General features: G+C 50.2%; 1 protein-coding gene across 1 annotated transcript; it reads right to left on the bottom strand.

Moving 5' to 3' along the window:
* Window positions 1–4876: 4876 nt before the first annotated feature.
* Window positions 4877–11032, bottom strand: BORCS7 (BLOC-1 related complex subunit 7). Its single transcript, XM_065408515.1, has 5 exons — window positions 10883–11032; window positions 9754–9816; window positions 7875–7918; window positions 7051–7071; window positions 4877–5319 (listed from the first exon to the last, which is right to left on the bottom strand). Exons 1-5 carry the CDS (start codon window positions 11030–11032, stop codon window positions 5268–5270), a joined length of 330 nt encoding a protein of 109 aa, XP_065264587.1. The 3' UTR covers window positions 4877–5267.
* Between the last annotated feature and the right edge of the window lie 333 nt (window positions 11033–11365).

Raw genomic sequence — 11365 nt, 5'->3', positions numbered from 1 at the left:
GCCCGCCACGCCCCCAACCCCTTCATAGCCCCGCCCCCTCTGTTCCCCAGCCCCGCCCCCAACCCCTTCCTAGCCACACCCCCTTTGTTCCCTAGCCCCTCATTCCCCCCAGTCTCACCCAGCCCCGTGCACTGGGCTGTCCGGCTCCGTGAGCACCGTGCCAAAGCTGCCACGTGCCATGTGGTGATGTGGTTCCTTGTGGTTCCCCCCATCCCTGCAGCACAGTGGGGCACGTGCTCGGCGCGAGCTGGGCTCGCCCCCCAGGCGAGGGGCCCATTCTGCACTCCCCTCCCATGCCCCCTGGCCCTGGCTTCGGCGCGACCATGTGACCTCATGCCCCAGCCACCGCCAGGCACCCAAGGGCAGGATTGAGCGGGATGGACCAGCCCAGCGACCCTACTCTTCACACCCCAGAACACACCGAGGAGATCCCAGCCCGGGGCGTTGGTTTTCTGGGCATAGGAAGCACATTCACCCCAGGCAATGAAGCAGCCTGTGGTGCTTTGCAATCATGCCATGGCTGAGTTAGGAACATTGGTGATGGTGTCTGGAGGGAATCCAGTCCTCCCTCATCTACTGGAAAGGTGGTGGTGGTGATGTGGCACCTTGGAGCCAACAGGCATGTTCTGACATTTTGGGGTTCACCCAGACATGTAAAGGGTACTGTCAGCACCTGCCCTGTAACCTTGGGGTGCCTTAATGCAGCTATGGCTCAGATCCCAGTAGCCAGCCCACAAGCACAAGGTCTCACCCCGACTTCCAGCAGCCTCGTTACTCCTTGTAGGGTAACACCAACAGCCCTTAATCCCAGGTCTCCCCAAATCTGACCTTCCAAGTTCTTAACTGCCAGACCCTCAGACTTTTCCCCTCTGGTTCATCATCCCTGAAGGTGTGAAACCAGCCCCCAGATATCAGTTTACTTTGGTACACACACCCTAACAGTTTGCACAACAGAGACCTGCTTGGGGGTAAAAAATAAACAAAAAGTTCATTTAATAGAATAACCACAAACTCAATGACAAAATAGTAAGGGAAGCAAACACGTACAAGTTATACAGCAAATAAACATGAAGAGGAAACTTCAGGCTTTACGCTTCCATTGTAGATAAAATCCCTTTTCTCATACAAGCTACCTATTGCCTTTGAAGGATCCCAGCATACCCCCTAACTATATAGAGGATCCACCATTTAACAGAGAGCATCCCGCCTACAGCCTGTCCCTCAGTTTCTGGAAGACTTCAGTTTCAAGTCTTCCTTTCCCTTCCCCCATTTTTTGGTCTCTCCTGGCACCGTGACTCATGGTTAAGGCTATGTTTTAGTCACGGGTATTTTTAGTAGAAGTCATGGACAGGTCACAGGCAGTAAACAAAAATTCACGGCCCATAACCTGTCCATGACTTGTACTATATACCCCTGACTAAAACTTGGGCCAAGGGGCTGCGGGTGCTCTGCTGGGGTGGTCCAGGGGCACTGCGGGTGCTGGGGGGAGGCAGGTGGCGGCACACAACCCAGGACCACTGCTGATACGGGGGGCGGGCGGCAGCACATGGCCTGGGACTCCCGCTGGTCCTGGGGGGGGCTGGGACTGCTGCTGGGGGGGGAGGGTTGGCAGGGCTGGCAGGCTCTCTACCCAGCTCCACGCAGCTCCCCAGAAGCGGCCAGCATGCCCCTGCAGCTCCTAGGGGGAGCAAAGGCATGGGGGGCTCCGCACAGTGCCCCCGCCACAAGCGCAGGTTCCACAGCTCCCATTGGCCGGGAACTGCAGCCAATGGGAGCTGCAGGGGCAGCACACAGAGCCCCCTGGCCCCTCCGCCTAGGAGCTGCAGGGACATGATGGCCGCTTCTGGGGAGCCCCCCTGCAGAGGTAAGCATCGCCCTGCACCCCACTCCCCTGCCCCAGCCCACAGCACCTTCCCACACCCAAACTGCTGCTGGCCCAGGGCTGCCCGAGCTGTTCGGGCAGCCCCGGAGCCAGCCACACCGGCCGCTGCAGAGGTCACAGAAAGTCACGGAATCCGTGACAGACATGCAGCCTTACTCATGGTTATTCAGAATGGAAGAAACTCTAGCCGGGATGTCTTAATGTCTTTCCATTAACTTTAATGATCCACCATTTCCTGGGATAGGCAACATCTTCGGGTACCCGAAGTCAGGCCACGTCTACACCAGCGACATAAGTTTTGCCGGCGTAAGCGCTCATGTGCACAGCGCTATGGCAGCAGGAGACACTCTCCCGCCGACAGAGCTACCACCGCTCATTGAGCTGGTTTTATGACGTTGATGGAAGAGCTCTCCCCCATCGGCATAACGCAGCTACACGAGTGCTCTTACAGAAGCCCAGCTGTATCGGTACAGCTGGGCCACTGTACATTTGTAAGTGTAGACTTGGGAGATGCTCCTCCCAGCCTTACTGCTCTGCTGTGAAGTGGAGCTGAAGTTTACGAGCACAGTTTTCTATATACACAGATATATAAATGAATAACCAATCTGTATACATATCTCATAATGACCATCAAGTTCAGAGAATAACCTGCTTTCATAAACGACCTTCCCTGATACACTTTTATAGTACAATGTGCAATCAGTTGGTTCAACTGCTCATGTTTGGGGTTTAAACCTTCTGTTCTCCCCATGGGGTGTCTGGATCCTGACTGTCACACATGTACCAGGAAAAGATGGAATGGTCCAGCCCTTCTCACCCAACAAAGCAATGCTGCAGGTGTTCATCTTGAGATGACAGACCTACAGGATATGGGGAGAAACACTGCAAGGGGAAACTGGTGAAGGAAAGCCCTTGACCTGCACATTCAATAACTAGCCTGCCTAGGGTCTGGAATTTCAGGGCAGCAGCTGTTGCAGTTTTAGTACGAGTCAAGATACATTTTGTTTTTACAAAGCAGGTGTCAGCACTTCTAGGGACTTGGAGCTAAATTCTGCTCTCAGATCTGCATGCACAAGTCCCAGGTAGGCCACTGGAGTTAACTGGTGTGTCTAAGGGCAGAATGCTGAATGAACTGTGGTGTGTCAGAGGCCCAAGGAAAGATTAATCTGCTCTCAGTAGTTGCTAGGAAAGCATCCTGCTCCGGATCACTGATTAGCCAATCAGTTTATTCTAATGATGGTTTCCATTGGTCAAGTGTGCGTCATTCAATGTCATGCAAGGGACACCTGGATGCAGGTGATGCTCTGGAACAAATCAGAATATGCCTGCTGGTGCCACTGAATAAAAAACAGCTATTTTAAAATTCCTCTATGGGCTTTTCTTAACAATTAACCTAACACACCATGTGCAGAAGGAGCAAGCAAAATACAAGATATAGCACCAACTGTCAACCTATTCGGGCCATTGGATCTGCCAGTATCCTCTGGACTAGTCCTCCTCAGCAGCTAGCTCTAGCACTGTACCGTAATGACACCCTCACTATAGGCTTTGTATTAAAAAAAGAGATTAAAAATATCTAAATAGGAATAGAAATCTTCTCAGAATTAAAAAAAATAAATAACTCAAAACAGCACGTGTGTTTTTTAAACCTTCCTCTGCCATGTGGAAAGCCCAACCTACCTGCACTGCATTGTGCAGGAGACTCACAAGTGAAACTGACTTTTGAAACAGACCCAAAGGAAAGCTCTGCATACATAGGTGCTGGAACTAGGGGTGCTGCAGCACCCCCTGGCTTGAAGTGGTTTCCATGATACACAGGGTTTACAGTTGGGTTCAATGGCTCTCAGCTCCCCCACTACACAAACTGTTCCATCACCCTGTCTGCATAGCTCGAAAGCTTGTCTCGTTCGCCCCTAGAAGTAGGTCTTGTCTCTCTCTATAGAAACATCATCAGATAGAAATATTTCATCTAATCTCACTGATCAAGCTGCATGCAATTTTAAAAAGTGATGAAAAGCACACTCAGTGAATAAAGTGCTTCTCCTATGAGTAAGTGGAGAGGCTATTAGTGACATGGGAAAGCAACTTACAAAAAACCCAGCAACCACCATACAGCATATTTGTCTTGGGCCCAAATTAAAGTCAATGGGAGCTTTGCCACTGACTTTAATGGAAGCAGGTCCATTGATGGCATCCTTTAAACACACTATTAGTACCTCACAGCTGTATATCTGAATAGTTTACTGATTCTGTACCCAGTTACATAATGAATCCAAGGCTGCTTAATCAAGAGCCATAACAGCAATGAAATAGGAGGAATGCAGTTCAAGGCCAAAACAGACAGCAGATGTACTGGCAAGAGATATAACATTCCAACCCCCCTGCTTTACATTATACACAGAAACTAAGGAACAGTACAGTGCTAATGACATTCATGAAACAGACATCCTATTGGACAGGTGACAAAGGAACAGCCCAGTGCTAATGACACTCATGACACTCCGGTGACAAAGGACCAGGCAAGTCATCACATGCTGTATGTACCTACGCACCTGGGTTTGAAAATTCTGGCCCAAATTAGGTACCTAAAGCCATATTTAAGCAACTGATTTCCAAAGATGTTGTGCGCATGCAGCTCCCACTGACCAAACTGGTAGTGGTGGCAGCTCAGTTCTCCGGGAAAAAAGGACGACTGTTTACGTGTCGAAATGTGAATGTAGGTTCCCATGTGGAAATGCTGGCCCTACTTTCTGTACTTTGGGGGTGGGGAATGTAAACTTGTTTGAAGAATGCTGGAACCGTACAACTCAAGCTGTTGGGCAGTGCATCTCCGTCACCGCTCCGGTTAACTCTGTGAAGAACAGGTCCATATTCAGCAGAAATTATAGACAAGGGGGAATTCACCCTAGAGCAAAGGGCCCAGGAAAACCATAGGGGTTTGAATGGGACCTAAGTCATGTGTTTGGCATTGGGCTGAATATAAACAACAACACACGTTGCCTTTGATTCATTAGCTGAACAGGCACAATGCCTTGAGGAGAGGGAAACTGCTATTCAAACAGTACATTGCGCAGAAAAGAAAATGGACATGAAAAGTGTTAGTCACAGGCAGGTTTTGGTAAAGTCTGCTTTAAATTAAGCGCAAGCAAGTGATCTAGCTTTCAGCATGGGGAGAGTTTGTGATGAGCAGGTTACAGAGCAGTCCCATGTCAATCCACAGCCCTGCAGGTTCAGTAACACACACGCTGCATTTTCACAGCTGACTTTCAGCACAGCTCAGCCTTGCAATGTAACTGCTGAAGCAGGAAGAGACTCTGGAGCTCCACCGACACAGGTCGTCCCATCAGCTCCCGCTAGGTGGGCTGGGGACTTCGCTTCTCCTGCTTCATTTCAGAAGGTGACTCAGCTGGTCCTGCAGATTTGATGAATGCTCGACGCTGGGGACCAGACAAAAGGAAGTGTTCAAAGTCAGATCAGCTCCCCAAATCTCTGTGTTTTGGTTGCTAAATAGATGCACATGCCAGTACCACTTGTGCGTGATGGAACAGAACTGCTCTGTTAGAGAAGTTAGGAGGGGAAAATACCTTGTGAATCAGACAAGACCCATGAGAATGAGGATTAGAAAACATGCCTTATAGTTATAGTTTCAAAGAGCTTAATCGGTTTAGCTTAACAAGGAGAAGGTTAAGGGGTGACTTGATCACCATCTATAAGTGTCCACATGGGGAACAAATATTTAATAATGGGCTCTTCAATCTAGCAGAGGAGGGTATAATGCGATCCAACAGCTGGAAGTTGAAGCTAGACAAATTTAGACTGGAAATAAGACGTAAATTTCTAACAGCGAGAGTAATTAACCATTGGAACAATTTACCAAGGGTCGTGGTGGATTCTCCATCCCTGGCAATTTTTAAATCAAGATGGGATGTTTTTCTGCTCTCGGAATTATTTTGGGGAAGTTCTGTGGCCTGTGTTATACAGGAGGTCAGACTAGATGATCAAATTGGTCCCTTCTAGCCTTAGAATCTATGAATCATCCAACCCATATCCCATGCCATCACAAAGGCGAGTTGTCTGCAAAGCATGTGACTGGACCAAAGCCAAAAGAACTCAGCACATCTACAAGCACAGAGCAAAGCTTTCCTTTTGCTCAGAAACCATCACAGATCAGAAAGAGTCTGGAGAGTGAGGAACGGTTACAAAGATCCCAAGTGACCTGCATAGTCTACTTAAACCCTGCAGAGAGGCTGAATGTCAGACGACAGGGGGACTAAACTGAGCCCTGATACAAGTGGGCATAATGCACCCAGGAGGCAACGAGGGCTCCATCCACTTATGCCAGGGCTACACTGGACCCCGAGCGTGGAATAAAGAGCAATCAGGATCTGGCTTAGGATGCCTAGTGCATTTCATTTGGAAGGATCACAAAGGACTTCACAAACCAAATGACTAGTTGCAGAGAGAATGAGTAGGGTTGGTGGCAATTTACATTTCTTCATAACAAGTTTTAAAAGAAAAATGTTGTTTCATTCAGAATTTCAGGATTTTTTTTTTCATTTTTGCAATGAAAAAATTCAAAACAAAAAGTACATTTCCATTTCAAAATGTCCCTTGCATTTTCCCCCCTTTCTCCCCTCACACTGCTGCTAAGATACCATGGTGATGGGAGCTTGAGATAGGAACTTGGCCAGGATACTAGGATGAACACCCGACTCCTGCAAAAAGCGCAATGGAATCTTTAGTGATCATGAGCAATCAGTGCCTTGGTGTTATATCTCATCCATATCCCCGCTAACAGTACAGCATCCCCGAGAGAGGACAGATCACCCCCTACTGAGTCATCAACATGACTTCATGCAGCACCCTGAGTCTTCCTTGGAGGTTCCTTATCCAAGCAATGACCTGGTGTGACACCGCTAAGTTTATGAGCAGATTGTTCCCTTCCTTGTACCATGGGGCCACATCCAGCTTCCTCTGGAGAAAAGAAAACCTCACGCCATTGCTAGGACATGCTGCCTTCATGTCATTGCAGATTTACTTGCTGAAAGTAGAAAACCCAGCCAGGCATCATGCAAACTATGAGAGAGAATCAGCACGGACTATCTGCTGAGAGTTAGCAAGAGAGGTGTAAGCGTAATAAATCGGCCAATAAAACAGGCTATACTCACTTCTTCTGAATAGCTTCTTGTCTAGACGAGGAAAGAAGAGAAGAGAAAAGGTATTGTTGGAAAAAATAGCAACAGGGCTAATTATGTGCTGGTAAAAGGGGCTCGACTGACAGCTCCGAAAACTGAAACCATCAATTTGTCTTTAGAACAGGTCCAGCGTGGGCAGCAGCAGGGCACCAGGTCTCAACTCTGACCTGGAGGACAACCTCTTCAGGTGAGAGGGGAGTCCTGTCTCCATGACCTATTCAGTCCTCAGCTGATTGCTAATGGGGTGCGTGTGTGTCTGTGTGTGTGGGGGGGTGCGGACACCCTCACCCACTAGGAACTTGATGGAGACTCATCAATTCATGTCTCACACCCACCAAACAGTCATCACATGGTGATGACTACAGGTGACTAGTGTCCTGGACAGAATTCAAACTGGTAGCCTAGAGCTGGAAAGCATCGTGTTGAATATGGAGATTTTTTGCTGGCAGTTGTAGGCTTTATCCAGTGTATCCCATGTGACTAGTTCAAGGGACAATGGCTCATGTAGTTTAACACCGAAAGGGACGTTGCAATGTGTTTTATCTGAACGGTGTCCCTTTAACAAACTATAGGCCAGCATGCTGAGCTGGCGACAGAGGAGTCCAAACCATGGCCTGCTCAGTCCCAGCAGAGTGGGGGACAGGAGCCCTCCCTCCTGCTGGAATGCCCCATTTTGGCCAGCGCTCAGACCAGGCTCCATGCAAAGCCACCACAATGTGGGGCCTTTAAGGGGAATGAAAGGGGTTTCTAGGAGATCAGCCCCACAAAACCCAGAGTACCCATTGCCCCCTACTTACTGGTACTGGAGATGAGTGGTTATGATAGCCATCTTCCTTAGACTCTGCAAAGCACCAAATGAGAAATTACTGTCCTGAGCATCTCAGCAGAATTAGTATGAGTTGTTCTAGAATGATGACAACTCTACATATCCCTGCAGCAGCTTTCCCCCCCCTCCCCGCCCCCGCATTGCAACCCAATGGAGCTTATAGGTTGCAAAGGAAGAGTTCACCTCACTCACCCTGAAACACAGCTACCTCAGGGGAGCTCTTGAACGACTATCACAAATAACCCCAAAAAGATCATTTCTCATCTGTTCTTTTCAGGCTCTTATGCTGCGCTCATCCCCGCAGCACCTGAACACTTTCCACTAGTGCATTAAGTGATGGGACTGACATCTCTCGTGTGTGGTTTGTTCTCTCATTCTCTCTCCAGGATGCAGGGAAGGGTCGTCGTTTGGTAGGATTTTAAAAAATACAAACACACGTTGCTATATATTTCTGTTAGAGGAGGCAAGGTCAAAGAAAGGCGCCTTGCACTTGGATTGGGCTCCTCAGCCTGACCCCTTGCGTTCAGCCCTGTTAAACACCACATCATTCCTACTAACGTTGTATCCAACCTGCTCTCAAATCTCTGCCGTGCTAGTGCCTTGACCAGCTCCCTTGTGAGTCTAATCCACTGCCCAGAGCCTTGTGTTGTTCAGAACTAAACATCTCCTGCATTAGCTTCATGCCACTGCTTCTTGCCTGGTCATTTTGACCTTGCAAGGACAAGCTCACTGATCCTGGAATACTACTGATTGGAGCTGCCTCCCCTGAAAGCAAATATTCTCCCATAGGAATGTGAGAGAGTAAACAGCAATGGGGACATTTCTACCCGACCTAGCAAATTTCACTTCAGGACTTTACTCATCCGTCAGTGTCATGAAGTGTAACGAGCCACAGGCCAACAGCAGTTGAAATATAAATCTGCTGAGGGGAAGCTAAAAAGTGTGCAGCAATAATAAAGACTCTGAACCCCTTCAGTAATGGGATAATTCAGCACAGACATGGTGCAGCACAACTATTTCTGCTCCTGAGATCCAAGCAACTGTGTCTATTACAAAGGATTCTGGTGTTGTGAGCTTCAGGGGAACCCCACAGTTTTGCCTCTGCATTTCAAGAAATCATAGCTGGCAAGTTTGGTGAAGAATTCCTAGATGTAGTAAGCCCATCTCACTGCACCAGTGCAAGACTGGCCTATAGTGCACTCTATCAGAAAGAATTACACTACAACAAAATAATAATCATCTGCACTTCTATAGCACCGTCCAGGCCATGATCTCAGAGTGCTTTGCAAGCCCCAGTGAACTGAGCTTAACAACACCCCTGAGAGGTCAGGGGACATTATCACCATTTTACAGATAAGGAAACTGAGGCCTGGAAAGGTTAAGTGCCTGATTTTCACTGACTTCAATGGGAGCTGTGCGTGCTCAGCACCTCCTGAAATTAGGCCATAAATGACATGCCCAAGTTCATGCAGGAAATCTGCAGCAGAGCCAGAAACAGAACCCAGATCTCCAAAACCATGCTCTGAAGTGTCCCCAGCCTCTGTTTGCCGGAAGCTGGAAATGGGCGACAGAGGATGAATCACTTGATTACCTGTTCTGTTCATTCCCTCTGGGGCACCTGGCATTGGCCACTGTCGGAAGACAGGATACTGGGCTAGATGGACCACTGGTCTGACCCAGTATGGCCATTTTTATGACTCCTAGATCTGTACTTAAGCCACAAGATTCCCCTTCCGTATTCTGCACTGATGAGTAGGATGCACTGCCTTGCAGCCCCACTCTCTGTGCCAAAATCCAGCGCTTCCTATTAATCAGAAATGCCATTACTTCAGCAGATAAACGTTCCTTACATCTTCCGAGTGCAGGATGGCATCTTCTTGCATCACCATGTTTCTAGCAGCATGACCCAGGAGCTGAAAAACAGACACACAAACTGCAGTCAGAAGTCCCAGGCCACCGGGGATTTCTTGTGGCTGCCACTCAACAGATCTGCACACAGAATTGATTTAATTGGGAATTCACTTCATTGGGTTTCTTTTGGAATTAACTCTGCAACGATCATTCCTTGGATGAAACAGACTAGCAGAGAACTGGGTTTCCTGCAGCATCTTTCATGAAAGAGGTAACAATGCGTTTTACAGTGAGATATGGTGTCAGCAGTGATGGTGTAGGCAAATGCAGAAGCCAGTGCACTCAAGAATGGTTCTGCGGTAAAAACCTGTTTTACTAGATAGGGGGTGCGCTGGACTTGGGGATCTGCCATCTCAGAGAGGATTTCCAGAGGTTAAGACTGTACATATGCATTCTGAATCAGCGCCACACACCCACATCAGGTTCTCATTCATCCCCTGTGCCGTGTCCACACAGCAGATTATGCTCGGACCAAGGAGGGGGCAGAGTGACTGCTCCCGGCCCAAAGGCTCCAGGTCAAGGCCTGTATCAAACACACACGAGCTGTATTCATCCAGAGCCCCCCAGGATGTTTTGCTGGGAGATTTTAGTTACACTCGACCCCTCCGATTGGGATGGGTTGCTGGGGCAGCCCCATCAGGCTCAGGGGTGCTCCACTGAGGGGACACGACTGGGCGCAGCTCGCAAGGGGACACCCGCTGGGTCCCAATCTGCTGCAGGGATGCCAAGGGTGCTTGGAGCGCAGAAGGGGGAAGAGACCAGGGAGGGGAGGAGCAGGTCGCTCCCCCACCCCAGCCAGACCTCAGTCCCCTTCTCAGGCTGGGGGGAGGGGGGGAAAGGGGGCAGTTCCCAGCATGCACTGCTCCGCCCAAGCCCCGCTGGGAGCGTCCCCCAGCGTGGGCAGCACAAGGCAGCGACGTGACATTTTGACCCTGCCCCAGCTGGACCCAGAGACCACAAGCCCTGGCCCCCCCCGGAGCATTTCCCCGGCCGGACTACACTTCCCAGCACACCCCGCGGCTGGCGCGCTGCATGCTGGGTGTTGTAGTCCCGACGGCGGGCCCTCACCTCGGAGCTCCGCGAGCCTTTCAGCACCTGCTTGGTGAGGGCGATCACGTCGGTGCCGCAGCCGGTCACCCTGTCGATCAGCAGCCCCTTCACCGAGCGGCCGAACCGCGCCTGGGCATCGGCCGCACTCCCCGCCGGAGCCGCCGCCATCTTGGGGCTGCCACAGCCTGCGCCCCGCCCCCTCAAGGCCGGGCGACGGCAAGCGCCGGAGGACAGACTAGAGGGGAAGGCGAAGCAGGGTCTGGGCGCCTCCTGGCTCCAGCCTCGCCATGGGGATGGGGCTGCCCTGCCAGGGATCGGTGGCACCAGCCCCCAGAGGGGTTCTGCCTGGTGGTACAGGTCTCTGCAGCAGGGGCAGTGAGCCTTGCAGTGAGGGGCACATGGCCCTGGTTAGTGACCCCTCGTGGGGTCCCATGGGCACCACGCCCTGGGCGAGGTCCTAGGCCACATGTTTTGTTTGGAGGGGAGAGGGTTTGCCAACCC

Source organism: Emys orbicularis, chromosome 7 (assembly GCF_028017835.1).
Source record: "Emys orbicularis isolate rEmyOrb1 chromosome 7, rEmyOrb1.hap1, whole genome shotgun sequence".
NCBI lineage: Eukaryota > Metazoa > Chordata > Testudines > Emydidae > Emys > Emys orbicularis.
Note: the sequence above shows the minus strand (reverse complement) of the source record. Positions and strands in the feature narration are given on the sequence as shown.